Source organism: Acomys russatus, chromosome 32 (assembly GCF_903995435.1).
Source record: "Acomys russatus chromosome 32, mAcoRus1.1, whole genome shotgun sequence".
In the NCBI taxonomy this organism is placed as follows: domain Eukaryota; kingdom Metazoa; phylum Chordata; class Mammalia; order Rodentia; family Muridae; genus Acomys; species Acomys russatus.
This window is the reverse complement of record NC_067168.1, coordinates 17,512,731-17,538,359: the sequence shown is the minus strand read 5'-3', so window position 1 is coordinate 17,538,359 and position 25,629 is coordinate 17,512,731. Positions and strand designations below refer to the sequence as shown.

General features: G+C 40.7%; 1 protein-coding gene and 1 non-coding gene across 3 annotated transcripts; one reads left to right on the top strand and one right to left on the bottom strand.

Moving 5' to 3' along the window:
* Nucleotides 1–359: 359 nt before the first annotated feature.
* Nucleotides 360–24,104, top strand: Morf4l1 (mortality factor 4 like 1). 2 transcript variants are annotated; one of them, XM_051140118.1, is made up of 13 exons: nucleotides 360–414; nucleotides 5,561–5,607; nucleotides 9,012–9,079; nucleotides 12,189–12,305; nucleotides 13,327–13,413; nucleotides 15,152–15,232; nucleotides 18,260–18,285; nucleotides 18,700–18,788; nucleotides 19,389–19,490; nucleotides 20,742–20,830; nucleotides 21,253–21,425; nucleotides 21,996–22,080; nucleotides 23,362–24,104. In XM_051140118.1, exons 1-13 carry the CDS (start codon nucleotides 375–377, stop codon nucleotides 23,444–23,446), a joined length of 1,089 nt encoding a protein of 362 aa, XP_050996075.1. In that variant the 5' UTR covers nucleotides 360–374; the 3' UTR covers nucleotides 23,447–24,104. The 2 variants fall into 2 exon arrangements, with proteins under 2 accessions (XP_050996075.1, XP_050996076.1); XM_051140119.1 differs by lacking the exon at nucleotides 12,189–12,305.
* LOC127184502 (small nucleolar RNA SNORA73 family) lies at nucleotides 19,709–19,828 on the bottom strand. Its single transcript, XR_007830142.1, has one exon. It is a non-coding gene; the product is annotated as a small nucleolar RNA SNORA73 family (small nucleolar RNA).
* Nucleotides 24,105–25,629: the final 1,525 nt, after the last annotated feature.

Sequence of the window (25,629 nt, the reverse complement as noted above, 5' to 3'; positions counted from 1 at the left end):
GGAGATTGAGACGGGCGGGCAGGAGGGGGGAGGGGGGTTGGAATGGGGGTGGGGATGCGGGGAAGGGAGGAGGGGCGTCTCCCGCTCCCCCTCCCCCACCCGGCTTCTCGTGGGCGGAGAGCGGAACTACCAATCCCGGCGTGCCTTGGGGCGGCACGGGCGCAGGCTCGCGTGCGCGGCGGGCAGCCGTTGGCTGAGGCGGCGGCTGCGTGGGTCGCGGTGCTGTGAGGTCAGGCGGCGCTGGCAAATCGCGCCTAGGATGTAGAGCTGGCTGTGCCCGACGGCGCGTCTGACGCTAAGTTGGGTGGGGTAGAGAGTAGGGGGCGGTAGTCGGGGGTGGTGGGAGAAGGAGGAGGCGGCCGAATCACTTATAAATGGCGCCCAAGCAGGACCCGAAGCCTAAATTCCAGGAGGGTGAGTGTGCAGCTTTGGGGAAAAGGCACCTAACGGCGGAGGGGAGGGAGGTTGAGTCAGGGCGCTTGAGGTTTGGGGGTGTCGGGGGGTCGGCGTGGCTCGCGGCCTCGGGGAACTGCGGGCAGAGCTTTGTGGGGGGGGGCGAGGGAGGGGAAGGCGCATTGCGGAGGGTAGTAATCTGGGTGCGTCATCTGGCGACAGTGCTTCGTGGCGCGAAAGCGTGCCTCGGTGCGGGTTGGCCAAGCCTCGGCGCCTGTTTTGTTTTTCTGAGAGCGGGGGGAAAAGTCTTATTGTGGGGAGGCGGCCGGCGGGCGAGCGATGGCGTCGGTTAGGAAGTGATGTGGCGTGGGGGAGGGGAGCCGCGGCAGCCCATCCCCCGCGCTGATGCGCACCCCCCGGGGCCGCGTGGGCGACTGAGCTGGAGGGTTCGAAGCTGCTTTGGCAGCATGGTGGTGGGTTAGGGGTCTGTCTCAGCTGCGTTCTGTGGAGTGGAGTCCTAGTGCTGGAGGATGGGGGCGATGGGGGGTGGTGGGGTGGGGTGGGCTGCGCGCCCCGCGGCGGGAGAACTGCGTTGTAAAATGGCCGCGGCAAGATGGCCGCGCCATCATGGCTGCCGGCTCTCCCGCAGCTTCGGGCCAGACGCAGCGCCCCCTGGGCACCGAGATCACGCGCAGACAGACGAGTGCCTCCTCTTGCCTCTGAGTGATGGGTGGGGACAGGAAAAACCGTGGGCCGCCCTAGCCAGTTCCTAGGCTTGCTGTTGCCTGCAGGCATCGTTTTGTTGTCTTTGGAGCGGAGCGCCCGGGTCCTTTTAGTACGGTGTGCTCTTCCTGGAGAGCCGTTGCTCGGGAAAACAATTTGCGTCCCACCTTTGGGCGTTCCGGTTTAGAGGTCCTTGGCCTTGTCATTGTTAAGTACAGCAGTTGCCTGGCTGGTTACTGTCGTAGTCGGTTATTGGCGATTTGAAAGCTGGTGTTTATTAGTTGGCTTTGAGAACAGTGTTTGCTGATGATCGGTACTTCCAGTGGAAAGCATACTCAGTTCTCACAACTCATCTGTCGAGATGGGTTTACCAGTACAAAAAAGGAAGTAAATTAATCTAAAGTCATAAAGAGGAACACTTTAAACCTTTTATTGCTATGCGCTTGTTATCATACATGCTGAGTCCAGATGCCTGCCTAGCTCTTGTTTTAGGGATGTTTAACCGTTAACGAGTTAGACATTAAAGAAAAGTCTTAAGCCCCAAACCTAAACATTTTCAACTATATGATGTTCTTAAGGGTATTCCGGGGGTATTTTGGTGCGGACTCAATACGTTTTTTCAGCTTTGAGAAATTGAGGCTGTTCATTATTTTGGTAGGTGTTTTTGAGAAAGTTTTTTGTTTTGGCTTTTGAGGCAAGTCTTGGTATGTACCCTTGGCTACTAGACTGATTTTCCTGCCTCAGTCATAAAAGTGCAATAGCTAAATCTGTTAACTATGTCTTACCCTAAATACTTTAGAATTAAAATGACACTTAAAATAGTTTTTGAGGGGATAGAGCGATCTAGTGCTTCCAGAGTCAAGCATGAGGGCCCGAGCTTGGATCTGCAGCAAACCTTTTTTAAAGCCTTTTTATCTCTGGAGGTGGTGCATGCCCTAAATCCCAGCACTCAGGAGGCAGAGGCAGGTGAACCTCTGGATTCCAGACCATCCTGGACATCCAGTGCTACACAGAGAAACTGTGTGTGTGTGTGTGTGTGTGTGTGTATCCTTCGTGGTGGGTGGGGACTGGAGCAGGGGGATAAACTCTGTAGCTCATTGGCCGTCCAGCCTACTGATCAGTGAGCTATGGTTACAGTGAGAAACAATCTCAAAAAATAGCGTGGGGAGTTAGCTGCTGTGGAAGACACTGCGCTGGCTCGGCTTCACACATAGAACGATGCTGTACTCTGTAGTTTTGCTAACTGCTAACAGGTGGTTTCCTTTGTGATGACTGTGTTTCATGTATTAAAACATGCTAAGAGGCTCAGGCTTCTTCTCCAGGTTGTCAGAGCACAAAACTTAATCCTCGGTTGATGTTAGGAACTAAAAATCAAGAATGGCTGTTTGAAGGAAGTGCTTTCTTTATAAAGGAGATGTTTACAAAGTGAGAGTGCTAAGAGCAAACCAGAGGGAGTGGAGTGTTGGTGTAATTGGAGAAGAGTGGGAACAAAGGCTAGGTTACGAGAGCCTTGTAAATCCTTGCCCTTACAGATTCTTTTCAACTGTAGTTTCTAGGTGTACCTGGGTGTGACACACACTTAAAATTCCATCCAGTATTAGAGAAGCAGAGGCAGGAGGTTGACCAGCCAGGGGCTACATAGTGACCCTGTCTCAGAAAACCAAAGCAAACAAACAAACAAAAAATGCAAAATATATAGTCATCTTTAAAAACATTTATTTATTCGCTTTACATCCTAATTGTAGCCTCCTTTCCTCCCAGTCCTCCCCTCCTCCCTATTCCCCTACCTCTGATAAAAGGGGAGTCCCCCCAACTCACTCTAGCATATCAGGTTACATCAGGACTGAGGGCATCATCCTCTTCCTTGATGGCCCTGCAAGACAGCTCTGCCAAGGGGAAGTGATCAAAAAGCATGCAACAGAGTTGTTGTCAGAGACAGCACCCACTCTCTTTACTAGGGGACTCACATAAAGACCAAGATGCCCATTGGGTACATATGTTTAGGTGGCCATCTTTTAAAAAGATGATAAATGAGGTTTGGTCCCTGTCTTAACTGACTCCTACACCCCACATGATGAGGTAAAGAACTGCTTCCCACAAGTTGTCTCTGACCTCCACATAATGTACAGTGAGTGGCATGTATGTATACACTTACTCCCCTTCCCACAATAAAATCTCAGAGAACATTTGGAAAGGAAAAATATTTAGTGTTAATGGGATTGTTTTGAAATCTTGGTGGAATTGTGATAGTGAAAGGTGGTGAATATTCGATGTGTGTGTTGGATTATTTTATGTGTGTGTTTGTGTGCCATGTATGGCTCCGGTGCTCTTGGAAGCCAGAAGAAGGCATTGGATTTCAGGAACTCGAGTTGTGAGCCTCTGTGTGGGTGCTGAGAATGGAACTGTTTCTTTGTCCCCTGGAGGGGTGTTCTTAAATAATTACAACCTAGCTGAGCCAGATGACGCCAGCCTGTAATCCCAGCACTCTGGGTGGCAGAGGCAGGGCATTGCTGTGAATTTGGCGCCAACCTGGTCTATAAAGTGAATCCAAAGCAGCCAAGGCTACACAGAGCAACCTTGAAAACAAAACAAAAGGCACATGGAGTGAAATCAGTTAATCACAGATGTGATTTTAGTGCTTCTGTTTAGTAGCAGAATGTTTTACCCATTTATGTGGATCTTACCCCTGAACTGTTTGAAAAGAAAGTCTAGGCAATTTTTCAACTTTATTCAAGGTGGACATAGCTTTAGTAATGCTTTCATCATTTGAGCTGTACAGATTTTATGACGAACCTTGCTTTTAAGGTTACTGGACCCTAATCTGGGAGTTTAGGGGGGAAAAGTTTCAAAAACCACTCCAGTGGCTAAGGATGTATGTAGCTCAGTTGGAAGAGTGCTCTCATAGCCTGCACAAAGCCCTGGGTTCCCCCAAAGTGGCGGCCTGTAATCCCAGGCAGACAGAATGAAACAGATGCTTCTCTTCTGCTTTTACATGTTCATTCTATGTTCCACAAGTGATGAACTATGTAGACACTACTACACTGTTGCACGCTTGTTTCTGCTGTCTGGGCCCTCCTTTCTTTGTGAACCCTCTCTAGTATCTGGCTGTCTTTACTGCTTAATAGGAAGAAAAGTACAATATAAGTGCAGGAAAGGATACAAACGCATTTGCTTGTCTGTGTGTTCATTATGAATTAAAATACTCGACAAACAACAGAACTGGCAAATAGATGCTTTAAAGGTCACATTTAAGAGAGAAAGGGTCGCTACATGGAACATACTGGCTTTGAATTCAAGAGATCTGCCAGCCTCTGCCTCCCAAGTGCTGGGATTAAAGGTATGTGCTACCATACCAGACCCATAACATATTTTCATAATTATTTTAATAGTTTTCAGTATAAGATTAGTAGACTAAACTTTATAGCCATATAGCTGACCCTGTTGGATACCTCAGTTGCCTTGCAGTGTGCTGAAAGCAAGTGAACTGAAAGGAATCAGAGTTCAGAAATCACCTGCCCAATTTGTTTGATGAACACAGATGGCTTCAAGTCTCAACTCTAGCCAGATTTTATTTGGATTTGCAAGTGCTGATGTTAGACTCAACATTGGGTGTGTAAGTAAGTTCTTAGTGTTAGGATTGTGTGTATCTGTTGCTCATTGAATAGCCTAGCTTCTAAGATACCGAGAAACACAGGTAGGATAGTTTAAAAACTAACCATTCCTCTGGGCACAGTGACACATAACTTTAACCCCAGCATTCAGGAGGCAGAGGCAGGCGGTCTCTGAGTTCGAGGCCAGCTTTGTCCACAAAGAGAGTCTAGGACAGCGAAGGCTACACAGACAAACCCTGTCTCAGGGGAAAAAAACCAAAAAACAAAAACCCTAACCATTCCATTTCCCATGTATGTGATCACACATTTTAAATATGTATAGAGAATATTCAGTAAAAGGAAGCAAAGGTCAGTCAAGTGACTAAACTTAGACACTGGAGAAGACCATTTAATAGATTCTGTTTCCAATCTGGAAATAGTTGCTTACAGGTGCACACCTTTAATCCCAGTGCTCGGGAGGCAGAGGCAGGTAGGTCTATGAGTTTGAGGTTAGCCTGGTCTACAAGTCCAGGAGAGCAAAAGCTACACAGAGAAGCCCTGTCCTAGGAGGGAAAAACCCCCAAACAAAACTATTTTCAGATAATTAAAACAAGTGAACTAGCCAAGCATTAGTTCATGGGTAAGTATAGTAGATTTTATTAGGTGAGCAGATTATTTAAATATAAATATAAATTTAAGTTGGTTGTTGTTGACCTTGGGTACTTGGTACTGGGTAGAGTTTGTTCTGAAGCATTTAGGTATAGTGACTCGTGGAGTCACATCTTTGTATATGGCAAAGGACTCACAATTAACCGGGCCCTTTCCCCTCCCCCCCCCCCCCCCCTCTTTTACAGGCGAGCGAGTGCTGTGCTTTCATGGGCCTCTTCTTTATGAAGCTAAGGTATGGAACCTGCTTTCTTTTGAGAAGGTGTTCAAAAGTGTTGGTAATCTTCCCATCTCATTTTGAGTGTCACTGCATACTTGGTGGTGGATAAAGTTCAGACATTGCTACTTTTCTGACTTCTAAACTAGCCTATTGGTTGGAAATAGCATTTAAGTGATAGGTGAAGGTTGGTTGGCTGTAACAAGTGGCGTTTTATAGTCAATAACTCAACAGAAAACTACTATGCATGCATGCAAGTGCTTGTGCAGGTAGGTGTATGCCACCTCATGAGGTTGGAGGTCAGAGGAAACCTCAAGTGCCAGTTTCTTCTTCCTGTCTCCTTGTCCTTATCCAAGTCTATCAGATTTCCCAGGATTCTTTTCTCCAACTTCTATCTCAGTGTAGAAGCAGCAGGATCGTATGGGTTTGGAGATCATATGAATTCTGCTTTAACTCAGCTTTTTTTTCTTTTTTGGTTTTTTTGAGACAGGATTTCTCTATGTAGCCTTAGCTCTCCTGGATTCACTTCTCACTTTGTAGACCAGGCTAACCTTGAACTCTAAGTGATATGCCTACCTCTGCCTCCCAAGTGCTGAGATTAAAGGCGTGCGCCACCTTGTCCATTAACTCAGCTTTAATGGTTGATATTTAACTTCTGTCTGCACACTCAAGTGTTTATGCATGCATCTTTCTCTTTGGATCTGGCAGTCAAGCTGGCCTTGAACTAACAATAATCTTCTGCCTCACCCTCATGCTGAGGTCTCACACAGATGTGAGCCACCATGCTCTGCTTGTCCTATACGTCTAACTTCTGTTTGTTAATTTGGATGGTAAAGTTTGAATCCTGAGTGAGTAAGGCTTTTTCTCTGTTTCATCATGTGCTCATCTTATGTAATAATTTACTTATGATTTAGCCATAGGTGCCTGATGGTGGTGGCGGTACATGCTTTAATCCCAGCGCTAGGTAGGCAGAGGCAGGCAGATCTCTTGAGTGTAAGGACAGACAGGGCTACACAGAGAAACCCTGTCTCAAAAAACAAAAAAGAAAAAAAGGCCAGAGATAACAGTATAATGCATTTATTTTTATTTTAGTGAAAATGTTTGCAGTTTTCTGAATTAAACCCAGAGCATTGCACATACTTGGAAGAGAGCTACCACTGCAGTTACATGCCTGTGCCCTGTACAATGTAATGGCTCAGCAGTTAAGAGTTCTGGCTACTCTTCCTGAGGACCTGGGTTCCGTTCCCAGTACCCACATGGTGGCATACAACCATCTATACTCCAGTTCTAGAGGATCCAGCACGCTCTTCTGATCTCTGTGGAGACCAGGAACATATGCTACACATAAACTTAACAGCCTAAAATCTTTTACTATTTTACTTCCGATGATTTTTTGATAGAATTTAGGTTGGGGTGTCATTCTGGTGCTTGAACCCAGGGATTTAAAAAACTCCAGACATGTTCTCTGTTACTGAGCGAACCCTAGCACAGAAAATTAAGTTTCTCTCCCTGTTTGCTTTTTGAGTCAGGATCTTCCTATAAAGCTCAGAGTGTCCTTAACTTCATTCCATAGCTACTCTAGACTGTATCTTACTCTTAACTGCCTGAGGATTGGGATGAGAGGCATTTCTTATTTTTAAAAACATTATTTTGAGATACCATTTCTGTTTGTAGCCCTAGCTGGCTGGAAACTTACTCTTTAGACTAGGATGATCTTGAACTTATAGAATGACTGCCTGTAACTCCTCAAGGTTAGGATTAGTTTTAAAGGTGTGCTTGGGCAGGCATTTTAAGACTTGTACACAAGCCATGGGTTTTGGCAAAGAGTTGTGGCACGTGACTGCACTTCCTGAGGCAGAGGCAGGTGGATGGATCTCTTGAGTTCTAGGTCAGCCTGATCTACAAAGGGAGTCCAGGACAATCAAGGCTACACAAAGAAGCCCTGTCTCAAAAAGGCTGCTGGCTAATTACATGGTAGAATACTTGCCTACCTTGATTGATAACTTGAGCTCAATCGTTAATACTACTGCACAACCACCACCCCTCAGGCGGTAAAAAAAATAACCCACCCATGTAAACAGTGCTGCCACAGGCCTATGACCAGGCTACTTTAGGAGTTGAGACAGAAAGATTATTTGGGATACAGAGTTCAAGATTGGCCTTGGCCAGCCTGGTCTACAAAGTGAGTCCAGGATGGCCAAGGCTACACAGAGAAACCCTGTCTAAAAAAAAAAAAAAAAAAAAGATTGGCCTTGGTAGCTTAGTGAGACCCCTTTCTCACAAAGGAGTAAGCAGGCAGGAGACAAAATTCAGTGGTAAAAAGCACTTGCCATGGTTGAGACACTGGTTCAGTCCCTGGTACAGAAAACCAACAAAATCTAGCAACACCCACCACACACACACTTTACATGTATATATGTAAATATAAAAGCATAATGCTTAAAAGCAATTTCTGTGTAAATTTCTAGCAAGTTTATATTTGTATGAAAATATTCTTAGCATATAGTACCAGGCAGTTCTGACTAAAAATGATGTTCACTTACTATGTTTTAAATGTGCAGGTGTTTGTTTATAACTAGTCCTTTTGATGATCTTGTATGTTTTTCATTGTTAATTTGTATGTACTTTTGGCTGTTTTTTCCTTCGGCAGCGAAATACTTGGGTGAACAATTTTTAAATGGTGATTGGAGTAAACTATTGTTTGGTTTGCCTATAGTGAATACCCTTAAATCCAAAGTCAGATAATCATCACTTGTCCTAGTGACTTTCCTTTAATAATTTGTTCGTTTGGCTACTTTTTTTTTTTTTTTTCAAAACAGTTTCTCTGTGTAGCCTTGGCTGTTCTGGACTCACTTTGTATACCAGGCTGGCCTTGAACTCACAGAGATCCACTTGCCTCTGCCTCCTTGAGTGCTGGGATTGCAGATGTGTGCTACCTGGCAGCTTTCATTTCTTGAGTTTGGATAGCAGATGTAGCATGTTGATTTATAGAGACAGCCTATCTATTTATTTATTTATTTTGGTTTTTCGAGACAGGGTTTCTCTGTAGCCCAGCTGTCCTGGTTCTCACTCTGTAAACCAGGCTAGCCTCAAACTCAGAGATCCGCCTGCTGTGATTAAAGGTGTATACCACTGTTTGGCTAGAGACAGCTTATTAATGCTGTCTATCAGCTTTGTGTTTATTTCTGAGTGCCAGTTTTGTAATTTTTAGAAAAGTGTTCCCAGCACCAGGATTATAAGATCTAATTGGTTCACTCTCAGACCTTGAAAGTGCTCTAAAAGTTTTTACAGCATCAAATTATTCAAGATTTAATTCTTTATATTAAAAAGAGCACATCTGTTATTATGCAGATTTGCTTTTTAGATTAAGAATGATAAGATTTCATATGTGTATACTAAAGACCTTTTCTTTTTTATTTCAGTGTGTAAAGGTTGCCATAAAGGACAAACAAGTGAAATACTTTATCCATTACAGTGGTTGGAATAAAAAGTGAGTATTAGACCTTTAAAAGCATTTTGTACTCTGTTGTAATGTAACATATTTTGAAGCAAGGATGAGCCATTTTCAGTATGATGAAACTGTATCAGGCAAAACTCAGCCATTTTATATGTACTTGATTTTCTTGGGAATATTTACTTACTTATCCCCCCCCACCCCCACCCCCGAAAGGGTTTCTCTGTGTAGCTGTCCAGGACTCTGTAGATCAGGCTGGCTTCGAACTCAAAGTGATCCACCTGCCTCTGCCTCCTGAGTGCTGGGATTAAAGGCGTGTACAACCACGCCTAGCTTTTATATTGTCCAGTGACTATCTGGACCAACTATCCTAGTTGAATTATGTTTTTTTTTTTTTTTTTTTTTTTACCTGCTAGCTTTGATTTATTTATTTTGGGCATATGTTTTAGGATAGCCTGAATTTTTTGCCTGAACACAAACGAAGTGACTAATCTTTCTTATTCTAGAGGCTAACCTCAAAATTAGTTGTAGAAAAAGGGGGATATTAGCCGGGCGTGGTGGCGCATGCCTTTAATTCCAGCACTCAGGAGGCAGAGGCAGGCGGATCGCTGTGAGTTCGAGGCTAAGCCTGGTCTACAAAGCGAGTCCAGGACAGCCAAGGCTACATAGAGAAATCCTGTCACAAAAAGGGGCAGGGGATGTTTTTTTAGAAATGACAGTTTACAAACCTGTTTTAGGAAGTTTTGAAACATAATGCTAATGTTAACAGAAAGTAGTTTCCATGTGCCTTAGCATAGAAAATTCTGATTTACAGAATTTAACTTTTCAATGACCATTGGAGCTCTTTCTCAGTATGTTCTTTTTGGGACCCAAAAGTAATATTAGCACTTAATAAATTATCCAGGCTTTTTGTCTGGAATTGAGTGGCTTATTTTTATTAGGGGAGATTTTAAATCATTTTTATTACTGATATTTTGTACTTCAGGGATTACATTGAAAGGAACTAGCCATTTAGGAATTACTTTTCTGATAACTTGGAATGCTTAATGCTGCTTTGTCTCATTTGATATAGTTCTTTATCTGAATGACCAACTCATTAAGTAAGTTTGTTAAAAATAGGTAAATGCTTTTAGGTGAGAAACATCAAACTTATATCATAAATATAATTGTAGAAAGGCCGCAATTCAAAACACATGAAAGCACATTCTGATAATTTGTGAATAAAGTATTTCTAATAATGATCAGTTGATAATGTCAGTATTTCAGAACAATACCAGTCTTCTGTTAAGAAATTGGGAGCTGAGTGTGCTGGTGCATGCCTTTAATCCCAGCACTCAGGAGACAGAGGCAGAGGCAGGCTGATCTCTTGAGTTCCAGGCTAGCCAGAACTACATAGTGAGACCTTGCCCCCACCAAAAGAAAAAAATACATTTTTATTTTAGGTTGGTTGTAATATCTATATCTAGGAAATGGACGTTTTAATGTTAGTATTTCCAGAGTATATCTCCATATTTTAAAAGTGAATTAGAAACTGAATTTCTGTCTCTAATAATTCATGAGGGTTATATTGTACATGTTACTTTGCTAATGTCCAGATAAAATGTGCAATACTCTTTTTGATACTCTTCTTGAATATGAGGGGTGGGAAAGTTAAAAGTCCGTATAAACTAGGAAACACAGCACATTCATGGTGTGGGCCTTTCCCTTTCTCTACACACTTTAGAGTTTTGTTTTAATAGCTGTGAATATACTTTTTATGCTTCATTCTTGTATTTTGTGTAAAATTACACACATGGACATGTATAGGTCAATATATGTTAGGTTGCAGTTTTTGTAGATTGCCATCAATTATGAAAACTAAAGCCTCTGCTTTTCTACTTTTGGTTTTTCAAAAGGCATTTTTCCTTTCTTGGATTGTGGTTCCAGACAGAAATAGGTGGCAGTTTTATTTATTTAGACCATGTTTTCTTGGGAAAAGAAAAGGAGAAATAGCCATAGTAGGCATTATAAGACTGTTGGAGTGTACTGAGGGAAATTAAGATATCATAGGTGTTGACACTTTCATAGTTGACTTGCTAAACATGCCGTTTTAACCTTGGGGGTTATTTAGAAATGATTTTTTCATTTTCCTTGTTTGAGACTGGGTATTGCTTTGTGGCTTTGGCTGTCCTGAAACTTGCAGTAATCTTTCTGCCTCCTGAATGCTGAGATTATGGCTTGTACCACCACATCTAGCTCTAGAGAACTTGAAAACCATTTCAGATGCGTGCCCCTTAAATGCCTGTCAAGTACGTTATGTGTGTATTTAATTTTGCCTGTGCATTTGACTTTGGATTAGTCACAGCTACTTTAGAAAATGCTGAAAGTCACTTGCTTGATCTATATTTAAGATTTTGAATGACTCTCAGATATTCTTAGTAGAGATTCTCAGAATGCAGGTAGCTAGCCATTTTGCTTTTTTCAGTTTTAGCAAGGATTTTTAACTCTTTGCTTATAAGCTCTTGGAGTGTCTTGGTAATTGGCTATTGGTCAAAGTGCTTGTTTATATCTCATGGGGAAAGAGTTTCTACGGTTTTAAAGCAGTTAAAAGTTTGTGTTCTTTAATTTGGGGAGAATAGGGATATAATTTTTTAAAAAAAGATCCTCATGGATAGGGATATAGTTCAGTGGTAGAGCTCTTTCTTGCTTGGAGCCCTGGGCTCAATCTCCAGTATCTTGCCCCCTTCACTTGCCCCCATCCCCCGCAAAAAGAAAGAAAAGGACGGTTTACAGGATACCTTTATTTATTTAGAAATAGTGTCTTAATATGTAGCTAGACCAGGCTGGCCTGGAATTCAGGCTTACCTGTCTCTGCCTCTGTAGAGTGCTGAGACCAAAGGTGTATGTGTATACACCATTATGCCCTGCTGCAGGACACCTGAAAGAAACACTGTACAGCAAAATTCCAGTTTCAAATTGGAATTTTTTGAATATTAGTATAAATACACTTTAAAAATCACAGTAGATACTAAGATAATAAAAACCTTACTGGAATTTGTTGACACAGACATTAAAATATTCCATTTGTAAATGAATCTTGATAAAACTTACGCTAAAATCTGCACATAGTTACTGAGATTACTTTGTACTATGCTGTCTGTATCAGAAGTGCTGTGAGGCCCAGGCGCTCTGAAAAATCTTTGAAGACACGTGAGGATATTGTAGCCCTTTTTCCTGTTCCTGAAGGAGCTCCCTCAGTACACCACCCCCTCCTGACCTCTAGGTAAATGCATGTTTTAAAGTTTTCTTTAGGAAATCATGTTGAGGAATGTCTTATTTATTAATTTTCCTTTTGGCTATACTCTATAAGAGGTCAGAGGTGGGAATCATTAAGTAAAAGATTGCCTCAATAATACACCTGATTGTGTCACTAATGGAGCTCCATCAGCAGGAGAAAAGACTAATTTTGCTCAAAAGTTAGTTTGCTTAAAAAGTTCAACATTCCACAAGAAAGTTTTGTTTTCCCATACACAGCAGCACAAAGCTTGTTTTGTGAGAAGCTAGGTAGCTACCTTAGTTTTTAGAAAGCCAGCCTCTAGTCTTCCTTAGAAGTTACAGTACTCCCTTTGAGTAGAAGAAAGTGAGCAGTGGGGTATCTGATGTGCCTCTGGTGCACCTTCAGCATATGTGACCTGTGTAACTTACGGCAGTACTGTAATTCTGAAAGGCTAATCATGCCTTAGAGACTTTAGTGATTTATTAAACCATTTAAAAATGATTTGAATAATCTACATACATAGTTTATATTTGGAATGCTACTTACTAGAACACTTTGTTAGATTTGTCTTTTAGATAAGAATGGATTTGCACTGCCAGCTTATCAAATTATTTCAGAAAAAGATAGGCATGGTTTGTACATTCCTGTAATTACAGAATTTGGGATACTGAGGCAGGATTACAGTGAATTCAAGGCCAAGTTGGAATTCATTTTTAAGAATTCTCCAAAAATGAGGGTTGACAAGATGGCTCAGTGGGTTAAAGTACTTGCCAAGGGTGAAGACCTGGACCTTCAGGACCGACATGGTGAAAGAAGCAACTCGGAGAAGTAGTTCTCTGATTTCTACACATACACTGTACTATGCACTTGTACATACATACAGATTAATAGATGTTAAAAGTACAAAATTAAAACGTTGTTTCAGGGGATTCCTACATTTTAACTCTTAGATCTTTAAATGTTAGATGGAAGGGAGCCTAAACTGCATTAGGCTGTTCCTCAGCGCTGCTATGACTTGTCGTTTCAGTTGGGATGAATGGGTCCCAGAAAGCAGAGTGCTCAAATATGTGGACGCCAACTTGCAGAAACAGCGAGAACTTCAGAAGGCCAATCAGTAAGTTTGTTTTGAGAATTTTTTTGGGACACAGAATGAACAAAATAGGATCATGTTGGTGCCTCCCTCTCTTGGCAAAATGATTCTTGATACTTGTTAGTTCCAGTGTTAAAGCTTGATTGCAAGTAATTACATATTTTCTAGGTAAAAGAAATGTCCTGTCATTTCTGAGTCTGTCTTTAGATCTTGGAGTTTTAGAAATTGGAGGTGCAAACCCATTAACACCTTGTTTAACTACTTCTTGGGGGCTGTGGAGGCTGCTAACTTGGAAGAAACAAGGGAGGAGACGTTCCCGGTAATATTCATCTCTGAAAATACACCAAGAGGAAAAGACCCATAAAATTATAGGAGTTACTACATTTGAATTTTATAGCATTTACAAAACTAAAGTTATAACGTGGAATCAAATAAAAGAAAACACTGGGACTCTTAGTCAATCCCCAACCAGGCATAGCACTGGAATTAAAAAAAAAAAAAAAAAAAAAAAAAAATTTATTTATTATTTATACAATATTCTGTCTGCATGTGTGCCTGCACACCAGAAGAGGGCACCAGATCTCATTATAGATGGTTGTGAGCCACCATGTGGTTGCTGGGAATTGAACTCAGGATTTTTGGGAGAGCAACCACTGCTCTTAGCCTCTGCGCCATCTCTCCAACGCCAGCACTGGAATTTATAGTTTCTGAGACTATATATTCATCAATTTGTATTGTATGACTTATATTTTATTTTAGTAACAAAAGCCTTTTTTTTTTTTTTTTCCCCAATCTCTCTGCATTCATTTTGTATGTGGGCATAGATTTGCCATGTTGATAGTGTGGAGGTTGGAGTCATTCCCCCCTCCCCCCCCCCCTTCATGTAAGGTTCAGGAATTGAACTCAGGTCAGTGTGAGTGGTTGTACTTTGACCTCTTAGGCCAGCCCTCTGGCTTCATCCTTGGTTTCTTGGATCCTTTGTTTGGTTTCTGTAGACCTTTTTTTAAAAATTATTTTTGGGTTTGTTTATATATACGCCAGTGTTTCGGCATTATGTGTATGTGGGTACCACATACATGCCAGAAGAATGAGTCATGTCCCTTGGAGCTACAGATGATTGTGGCCATCCATGTGGGTGCTGGGAATAAAACTCATGCCTTGTGGGGCCTCAATTTTTAATATGGAACTTTAATTCTTGTTCTTGGTTCTAGGCACAAAACTTTCAGGCCTTTTGTATTTTGTTGTGATTTGTTGTTGTTGTTATCTGCATGCCTGCACACTAGAAGATGGCATCAGATCTCATGGGGCTATAGTCATGTAGTTGTGAGCAGCATGTGTGTGTTTGGAACTGAATTCATAACCAGTGTTCTTCATTGCTAGGCCATCCTTCCAGCTCCAGTTTCAGACTTTCTGTGGGTGTTACTTATTTTAAAGTCTTTATTTTGTTTGTTTGTTTGTTTATGGTTTTTCTAGATGGATTTCTATGTATAGTCTTAGCTGTCCTAGATTCTTTTTGTAAACCAAGCTGGTCTCAATTTGGAGCGTTATAGAAGTCTACTTATTTTAAATTTTTTCTGAGATTAGGGCCTCACTGTACAAGCCTTGGCTAGGCTTGACCTTACAGTGATCCACCTGCTTTGCTTTGTCTCCAAAGTGCTGGGTTTAAAGGTGTGTGCCACCATACTTGGCTGAGAACTGCAGGCACAATTTACTTTTTCTTAAATAACTGCTTTATGATGACTTTTTGACCTTATTTTTGAAGGGAACAGTATGCAGAGGGCAAGATGAGAGGGGCTGCTCCAGGAAAGAAGACATCTGGTCTGCAACAGAAAAATGTTGAAGTGTAAGATGCTCTTTGTTTAAATATTGCACACTGTTTTATAAGTGTAATTTAAGTTTATGATTGCTTATGATACATTCTTTGTCTCTAATGGGAGCTTTAAAAAATGTCAAATTTTCATTTCTCAGATATCAGGTTGTTACAGTAATTTAAAATGCACATTAACTACTTTCTTAGCCTCTTCTCTTACACTAGAATATATGCAACATTAAAGTAGCATAGTTTTAGCAGTTCATTGGTGATAAGTGCTTTTACAGTTCTTATGTTTGAAGTTACATGTGTATATACATACAGTGTTTTCTCTTAGAAAGGTAGTGAATTATCAGGCAGTCAAGTTTTGATGTAATTATTTTGGCAAAGGTTACTTTTTCAGTAGTGTTAATACAAACATGGAGAATGAGAAAAGGGTAACTTGTTAATTCTGGATTGTGAGGCTTCTTGATAACCAGCCCATAGTGTGAAAGTCAATACATGCCTTTTATCTTTAAAGGTTATGTATCTGAAACTCACTGTAGACGACCAAATTTTTGATTTTAAAGATTAGTAATACAGAATATAGGCTATAACTATTACTTGAATTTTTTGAAAAATTCATTCATATATATAATGTATTTTGATAATATTTATCCCACCACTCTCCCCTCCTACCCTCATTTCCAGTCAGTCTCTTGCTAAAGTTCATGTTCCTTTTCTTTCAAAAAGTCTGATGAGTAGTTGCTGCTAGTTTTGTGTTGATGGGTGTGGGTCCGTTCATTAGAGCGTGGGCTACCTACTAGTGGCCATATCTCCATTTCACAGCACTCTGTCCCTGTTCTTCTGTTTGTACATTTGTTCACACCCTCTTAAGCTTTGTTCCCTGAGCTCGTTGTAGGGGAAGGAGGGACAATACAGATATATCCTAGTGAACATTCACAGTCAAGTCTTGTGAGCACTTTGGCTAGTTACAAGTCTGTAGAAGAAGCTTTTCTGGCCAAGGCTGAGAGCAGTGCTAATATTTTGAGTATAAACAAATATCTACAAGGTAGTTAGACAACAACCATTTATCAAAACAATAGATTTCCCTGTAGAACCTATGACCTCCTCAGCTATGCATAGGCTTTTGACCAGGTACAATAACCAGGCATGGATTCCCTGCTATTGAGCAGGCTTCAAAATACAATCAGAGTCGGGCGTGGTGGCGCACACGTTTAATTCCAGCAAAGGCAGGTGGATTTCTATGAGTTTGAGGCCAGCCTGGTCTACAAAGCAAGTCGAGGACAACCAGTGCTACACAGAGAAACCCTGTCTTGAAAAAACAAAACAAAATCCAATCAGAGTAGTTGATCACCTCTCTAACAGTCGCCATTATTGTACCACGGCAATATTTCTGCAAAAAACATCCATTTGTATTTTGGGGGGTTTTTCTGTTTGGTTTGGTTTGGTTGTTTATTTTTCGGGATAGGGTTCTCTGTGTAGCCTTGGCTGTCCTGGATTCGCATTGTAGATCAGGCTGGCCTCAAACTCACAAGGGTCCTGCCTCTGCCTCGTGAGTGCTGGGATTACAGGTGGGTGCCACCACCGCCCAGCTTTTTTTCTTCCTTCTCTCTCTCTCTCTCTCTCTCTCTCTCTCTCTCTCTTTCTTTCTTTCTTGTCTCAATATATAATTCTGGCTGACTTGACTGGCCTCATAATGATCTTCCTGGCTCTGCATATTGGGTGTTAGGATTAAAGGTGTCTGGCACCATCCCCAACTTAAACCCTATTTTATCTGTCTGTCTTATATATCTGTTGTTAAGCTTAAATTTTTAACTAGCCTACAAAAAAGTGGTTTCCATGCATTTTTCTTGAATTTACCTACCTTTCTATTACTTCCTGAATTATTTTTCTTCTTTTTAAAGATTTATTTATTTCTTTGTGCTTGGGTGTTTTCTCTCTCTCTCTCTCTCTCTCTCTCTCTCTCTCTCTCTCTCTCTCTCTCTCCTCTCTTGTCTCTCTCTCCTCTCTTGTCTCTCTGTCTCTCTCTGTATGCCTGTGCACATACAGTCCAGAAGGGATTCTCTAGAGTTGGAGTTGGCAGACATAGTTGCTGCCATGTGGGTACTGGGTACAGAACCCACGTCCTCTGGAAGCAGCCAATGTTTTTAATGACTGAATCATCTCTCCAGTCCCCTAAAATATAATTTCTAACAGTTTATATTTTGACTGTATGTTGTCATAAGTTTTAGAATTAGAATACAGGCAGAGCACTAGCAGTTATTGTATGAATCCGGTACACTTAAGAACTGGTCTCCTGGGGTTGGAGAGATGGGTGGTTCAGTGGTTAAGAGCACTGCCTGCTCTTGCAAAGGACCTGGGTTCAATTCCCAGCACCCACACGGCAGCTCACAACTGTCTGTAACTCTAAGATCTGACACCCTCACACCAATGCACATAAATTAAAAAACAAAACAAAAAAAAAAAAACTGGTCTCTTGACCTGGGCGAGGTGGCACATGCCTTTAATGCCAGCACTTGGGAGGCAGAGGCAAGTGGATCTTTGTGAGTTCGAGGCCAGCCTGGTCTACATGTGAGCCCAGGACAACTACACAGAGAAACCCTGTCTCGAAAAACAAAAACAAACAAAAAGAACTGGTCTCTTTTGATTTCCATGAATCATTAGCATGTGTGTACAAGTGGTTTAATTGGACTTGGGAATAATGTCATCAGATCTTTCCTACTATAAACTTTAAGCTTATTGAGTAAAGGGAAACTTACGATTGGCTAGATTTTGGTTTTTCAAGACAAGGTTTCACTGTGTAGTCTTGGTTGTCCCGGAATCACTTTGTAGACCAGGCTGGCCTTGAACTCACAGATATTTGTCTGCCTCCAGAAGTGCTGGGATTATAGGTGTGTTCCACTGTGATTGGCTGTGAAATTGCTTTTTATAATTTTAAATTTTATGTGTGGCTGTGTATTCACAAGTATGCATGGTTCCACAGAGGTAGGCTAGTCATTTTTCCTTGAATTTACCATTGTTTTTCTAGTAGTAATTTTTGTTTTCTTCTCTTTTCAGGAAAACAAAAAAGAACAAGCAGAAAAGTAAGTGTATAAACTTTTTGAAAATTGACCTATTCCTTATAACACTTAGGTTGTGAATTCTCTACGTTAAGCTGACATTTAGTAAGTATGTGGCTCATTGGCCTGGAGTCTAGGTCTCAAAGCCGTGTTGTGTGTAGATAAGGACAGCTTTGATCTTTGACCTCCTAGAAAGTGTAGTTGTTTTCACCTACCTGCTTTAAGTCTTCATAATTCTCTTAGGAAGATAGTATTTTAAATATATGGTATTATCAAATATTTCCTAAATGAATTACTAGGTACATTCTTTTTTAGAAATATGATTCGTTAAGTTGGATTTATTAAACATCTGTAATGGGGAAATGAGAACTTAAGGCACTCTACCATACATTTGTTAGTTGACCAACACTGCCCCCACCTTCCACACATATTTTGTAGCACCTGGAAATGGAGATGGTGGCAGCACCAGTGAGACGCCTCAGCCTCCTAGGAAGAAAAGAGCCCGGGTAGATCCTACAGTTGAAAATGTGAGTTTTCTTCTCTTTTTCTCTGTTAGGCTGGCCTAAAACAGTCATCTTTACTTCCCCCACTCCTGTCGGTCCTGCTATTGGTGTGTGGTTTAGGCTAGCTTTGCCTTGAGCCTCATGCCTCAGTTTTCCAAATGCTAGGGTTACTGACACATGCTACCAAAGTTCAAAGATAGCCATGTTAGCTGTGCATGGTGGTGCATGCTTTTAATTCCAGCACTCAGGAGACAGAGAAAGGCAGATCATGAGTTCGAGGCCAACCTGTTCTACGCAGTGAATTCTAGGATATCCCGAGCTACATAGTAAGACCATGTCTCAAAAAAGCAAGAAAATCGTGTTTGGGATAACCATTTGGGTATCAACAGTAATTCTGAATATTCCATTTCCAGAAGAGGAAAAAATGCACTAAGGGCCATTTTGACTCAAGACCATATTTTTCCTAACTGTGTGATTTCATGTTTTATTTTTTCTAATGACTAATCCTTTGTTATAAGTGGCTCCTTCAAGGAATTAGTGTATACATGCTGATGATTTAAAGGTCAAAAGAGAAGTTACTATTAAGCAAGAAAGGCTTGCAATACCTTTGCTTTCCCGATTTAGGAAGAGACATTCATGAACAGAGTTGAAGTTAAAGTAAAGATTCCTGAAGAGCTGAAACCATGGCTTGTGGATGACTGGGACTTGATCACCAGACAAAAACAGGTAATTTAGGATGACATAGGTTGTAGTTAATTTTCTTTTCTTTTTTTTTTTTTTTTTTTTTTTTGCCTGCATATATGTCTGCATGGCATGGCCTTTGCGGTGCCTGTGGAGGGCATTGGGTTTCCTGGAACTGGTTGTTAGCCACCATGTGGAATGCTGGGAATTGAAGCTGAGTCCTAGTGGCTCTTAATTCCTTTTTTTATTTTTTATTTTTTTACTGTTGTTTCTTGCATGGTTTGTCTCCTCAGTCACAGTCCATAGGACTCTGAGAAGTCGTAGGAATATGCAGGCGCGGACTCGAAGTCCAGCTTCATCTTCAACAGGCTCTTAATTCTTGAGCCGTCTATCTAATCCCTTAAATTTTTCTTTGTTTCTGATGAAGAAAGTTGGAGGTTGCTAGAGCAGAACTCTTCTGACACTAATAGCAAGTAAACACAGGTTTCCATCTTAATGTTGCCTACAGGAGAGCATTTACATACGTCCTGATAATGGAATAGTGTAGAAAGCATATAACATTGCCTGCAAGCAATCCTGAATGTAATTAAGGTCCTAGGTTTATTTACTTGCATAATGTTGTTTTAGAAAAACATCCATCCATCCATCCATCCATCATCATCATCATCATCCCCCCTACCCCCCCAGATGCAGACAACCTGATCTTTCCCTAAGACAGAATGGATGCCAACAGAAGAACCTCAACCCAGTGACGTTTTAGGGAGAAATGGGAACAGTCCAAAAATAGGCGTACCACTGAAAAGCCCACTGCTAAATAAACCATGACTTAGACAAGATGCATGTGAACATTGTCCCTGGAGCTTCATCTTCGCTGTTAGGAAGGACCCTGTGGATCTTTCAAGTGTCAGTTTTCTGAGGGTTTTGTTTGTTTACTTAGTCTTTAGGAGCCTCTTTTCCTCCCTCCTGACAGGACATGTTCAAAATCCAAAGAAACTGCTTTCACAACATAGAAATATAGGAATCCAGAAAAACTTAGAACAATCAGAGTTGGTTTGTCTAAGTCCAGGTTTAGGAACTCCGTCCAGACCAACTATTTAAATTGACAAACGAGAATTGAGATTCCATAGACATAGTTGGGATTTGGTTGAAGGTACTTGGTTAGATTGTGCAATTGTATCTCCTTGCACACTGTTTGTAATCTTGAACACGTTTAGCAGGCTTTCTGTGCTTCATCTACTTTGTTGGAAGGAATGTGTTTTTTCTTTATAAGCATTTGTGTTCAATTTTTTTCCATAGCTTTTTTATCTTCCTGCCAAGAAGAACGTGGATTCCATTTTGGAGGATTATGCAAATTACAAGAAATCGCGAGGAAATACAGATAATAAGTAAGAATATACCCTTTTGAATATATACAAAGTACTTAAGTACTATTTTAGGTACAACTTTTGGGGCCTGGTGGTGGTTGGTGACTCAAGCCTTCTTTAACCCACCACTTGGGGATCAGAGGCCGAAGGATCTCTGAGGCTAGACTGGTCTACAGAGTGAGTTCTAGAACAGCCAAGGCTACAAGGAAACCCTGTCCCCTATCTTCACAGCCCCCCCCCTTCCACTCCCCAAATTGTTTTTTACTACTTTTGGAGGCATACATACCTTATTTTGACAGGGCTGTAATTTTCCAAATCCTCCTTTAATACAATTTTGAAATTCATTTTACTTTTTAAAAAAAGTCTTAGCTGTAGTTCCTTACCTTTATAGCCTCTCCAGATAGGATATATTTTTGAAAGTAATGTTTTTGTTCTTTCATCAGGGAGTATGCTGTCAATGAGGTTGTGGCAGGGATAAAGGAGTACTTCAATGTGATGCTGGGCACTCAGCTGCTCTACAAATTTGAGAGACCACAGTATGCTGAAATTCTCGCGGATCACCCTGATGCACCCATGTCCCAGGTGTATGGAGCGCCACATTTACTGAGATTATTTGGTAATAAGACTTAAGAAATTGAGCCTTTATAATAGCTGTTTTTTTTTTTTTTTTTTTTTTGTCTTTACTAAATGACTGAGAGATAAAATAACCATCTAAAATATGACTGTGCCAGTTTGAAGATTTAAATAGCAAGTTTTTTTTTTTTGTTTGTTTTTTTTTTTTTAAAGAATTTGAAAAGTCATTAAGATTGGGGAGATAGCTCACTCCAAAGAATCCAAGTGTGATGATTTCCCCCCCACATTAAAAAGCTGGGTATAATGGTACATACTTGTGACCCAGCGCTGGGGCAGCATAGGCAAGCATCCTAGGTTTTCACTGGCTGCCCTGACCTGTGAACCCCAATCTAGTGAGGTGGGACTTTTTCTTTTTTCTTTTTTTTTTAAGGTGGAAAGATAATAAATTTGTCTTTTAGCTTACCAGACAACCCACATACACTCATCTACATATACACATAAAATCATTTAGTTTTATGAAATCAGAGACAGCTCGATTATTTCCTACATAGTTACTGTGTATGGTTATAGTGCTGCCTTGGATATAACTTTAACATAATTCTTTGTTAAATAGTGCGAATTGGAGCGATGTTGGCCTATACACCTCTAGATGAAAAAAGCCTTGCTTTATTACTGAACTATCTACACGATTTCCTCAAGTAAGTTTAATTGAAATCATGAACAATTGGGGTGGTTATTTAACATTAATGTGTGAAAGGAAAGATTATCATAATTACTAAAATAATATATTTGTGCAGATGCCAATAAGGCAGTAGAACAGTATAAATATGGGACTCTCACAGACGATGGAGAATGAACATGTAGGTGCTGTATGGGAAATGATAATGTAATTAAATCTCCAAGCTGTTAAGACAATGAAAACATAGGTTGATTTTGTAGATTTACAGCAGTAGAGAGTAGGAAGATAAGCTGTAAACTTTTAGGGGGTACATTTAAATAGGACGTAGGAGACTTAGAGAAATAGCAATAATGTCTTAGTTGGGCCAGTGGCTTACCCCTGTCAAAATTAAAGCAGAATTTTTGAGGCCAGACTAAGTTATATGCTGAGGCCTAAGGATATATTAATACAAATATAACTTAGTTGAGTTTAAAAGATTGAAGAAAAGCAGTTCTACATCATGTTGGAGGGCATTTTTACAATAGGGAAGAACTTAAAGGCAAGCAGCTTTTGGGGATGATAAAATGCTCTAAATATACTAACAAGGATACTATTTACCAATGAATTGAAGAAGAAATCAACTGTAGTGGCGGGCAGTGTTCTGATTCTTGTTTGGACAGAAACATTTCAATTTGAAAAGGACTAGGATTTCCAGAATATGGAGCATAGTTACTGTGGATTATTACATTTTGGGCCTGGTATTGAAGAGGGTTGGAATATTTTGATTATTTATGGCCCTTTTTATAACAACAGTAAATATTTTCTCCAGACTTCAGTTTCTTTGATAACACAGAAATGCACTGCTTCACATTTCACATCCCCTTCTTTCAGGTTGGACAGTGTTGAGCAGTGTGTTTGTAGACTACCTTGTACTTAATTGAAAAAGCTAAAGAAAATATTGTTTGAGGGTAGTGCTGCAGTGTGGTAGGATAGCTGTTTGCAGATTCCCTCAGGTTGAAGACAGCTGTTGTTTAAAAAATGGTGCTCGTCTTTAATCCTAGCAGAGGCAGGCAGGCAGATCTCTGAGTTCAGGCCAGCTTGATCTACAAAGCAAGTCCAGGACAGCCAAGGCTACACAGAGAAACCCTGTCTTGAAAAACAAAACAACTAAAAAAAAAAGAATAACTTGACACTATGTATTTTTGTCTGTAATTTTAACTGTTTGGATTATAATGATGTGGGGTTTTTTGGAGGCAGTGATCTATGGTTAATATCAATATGACTTAACATTTTTATAATGAATTAACAATTTTCTTTTTAGGTACCTGGCAAAGAATTCTGCAACATTGTTCAGCGCCAGTGATTATGAAGTGGCTCCTCCCGAGTACCATCGGAAAGCCGTGTGAGGGGTGTGCTCGCTCTCGCACTGTGCTTGGATCTCTGTACACAGTTTGGTTGTTAGTCCTTCTCTTGTACAAATGATATACTTTGAAGACCGTTAGTGTATAACAGAGTTGCTGTTTGTTTTCTGTTTGAATTTAAACAGAGAAAATAAAAGGAGTCACTGCTCCTTTTTTCTTTCTTTTTTTTTTCATTTCAAAGTTTCTACCAGTGTATTCAGTGATGGACAACAGAGACATGCTGTAGAGTGTTTTATTGCCTAGTTGACAAAGCTGCTTTTGAATGCTGGTGGTTCTGTTCCTTTGACACTACGCACTTTTATAATACGTGTTAATGCTCTATGACAAAATGCTCTGATTCCTAGTGCCAAAGGTTCACTTCAGTGTATATAACTGAACACTCATCCATCTGTGCTCTTTTTTTTTTTTTTATGGTGCTTAAAGAGCCCATCCTTTGCAAGTCATCCATGTTGTTCCTTAGGCATTTTATCTTTGCTAAATTGTTAAAGAATGGTGGCTTGTTTTCATGGTTTTTGTATTTGTGTCTAATGCACGTTTTAACATGATAGACGCAATGCATCATGTAGCTACGGTTTTATGGAAAAGTCAATCTTGTAGGAGTTGTTTTTCAGATCTTCAATAAATTTCTTTAAATTTCAAGAAATTGTGTGGTGGCTATGTTATCAAAACCTTGGTACATTGCATATTGATTAGAAACTGATTGCTCAGGAAACTTTAATTATGTGGTTGATCTTTATGGAATGGAAGCTTACTTGGACATGGAGTAAACTGTTGGATGTAGAAATTTGTCATCCTGAGTCCTGCCTAAAAAGCTAGATGTCTATGATAGTGTCCTTTATTCTGATTCTTCAGCATTGAGGGCATTTTACCTGTGTAAAAATTGCTTTCTGTTGGTGATTGATTATATTTAAGACATTTCTTTGAGACGTGAATAAAAAAATCTCCATTTTCTTTAGGATACTTGTAAGGGAGACATTGACATTTTCAGTAGAGATACCAGAGTGATTTGGACAGGATGCTTGAAAGGGTTCAGATGGCAAGATCCAGAAGAGGACAGGGAGAGTCAGAGTAATGGCTTGGTGTGTGTTTGTGGTCTCTTGAACTGTAGTTTAAAGATCTGCTTGTGGGGTGAGAGATCACTGTCAATTACCTATTAAGTCTTGGGTTCAATTCCTAGCACAGAGTAGGGAATAAACTTGTTTATTTGGTACGCATCAAAAGGGCGATGGATTGCTTTTGTTGCTGTTTTTGTAACTCAATTCCTGAAGAGTATTGTTTTTAATCATAATAGATTGTATGTGTGGGGGGGGCGGCTTGCCACATTGCACATCTGGAGATTGGAGGACAACTTTTGAAGAGAGTTCAAGTTCGCCTCTTTCACCTTGTATGTAGGTTTTGGAGACTGGATACAGATTAGGCCTTTGCCTTATTATCCCTGGCCACAGTAGTGTGCTGTATTTTTAATCAGTCGAGATGTTTGTTTAATGAGTTGTTTAATTTATGCAAGTGTATACCTAAGTTTGACTAAATTTTTCTATAGGAACAACTCAAACCTTTTGTTTTAGAATATTTCTATATTTTACAGTCTTAAAAGTAATAGCTAGGTGTGATGATAAACAACTGTAACCCAGAGTTTTGGTAGTAGGATGAAGGAGGAGCGCAAGTTTTGGGCCATCGTGGTCTGACACAAAGCAGTAAACTAAGACCTTTGCTGAGACAGGGTTTCTCTGTGGCCCTGGATTTCTTTCCTGGAATTCATTCTATAGAGCAGGCTGCCCTCTGCCTCCTGAGTGCTGGGATTAAAGGCATGGCCCCCACTCCCCAGCCCTTTACTCTCTTACTCCTTGCTTACAAAGCATGTTTATTGGTAAGGCAGAACTAGGAAGGTGGCTTGGAGGGGAAGGGTGCTAACCCTGAAAACCCAGTGACCCATGTTCGAACCCCAGAGCATAAATGTGAAATCCCAACACCCTTGTGTAGAGAGAAGGTGGAGATGGAGACAGGAAACTGAACAGCTTGGGAGGAGCTTGTAGGCCATCTACAAGAGTCAACTCCTAGGCTCATAAAACTCAAAACAAACAAACCCCTAAGAAACTGGCAGTATTTAGGTATAGACTGTATGAGTTATGGCTTAAGACTGAAATGGCTACATAGACTCATTTGTTTAA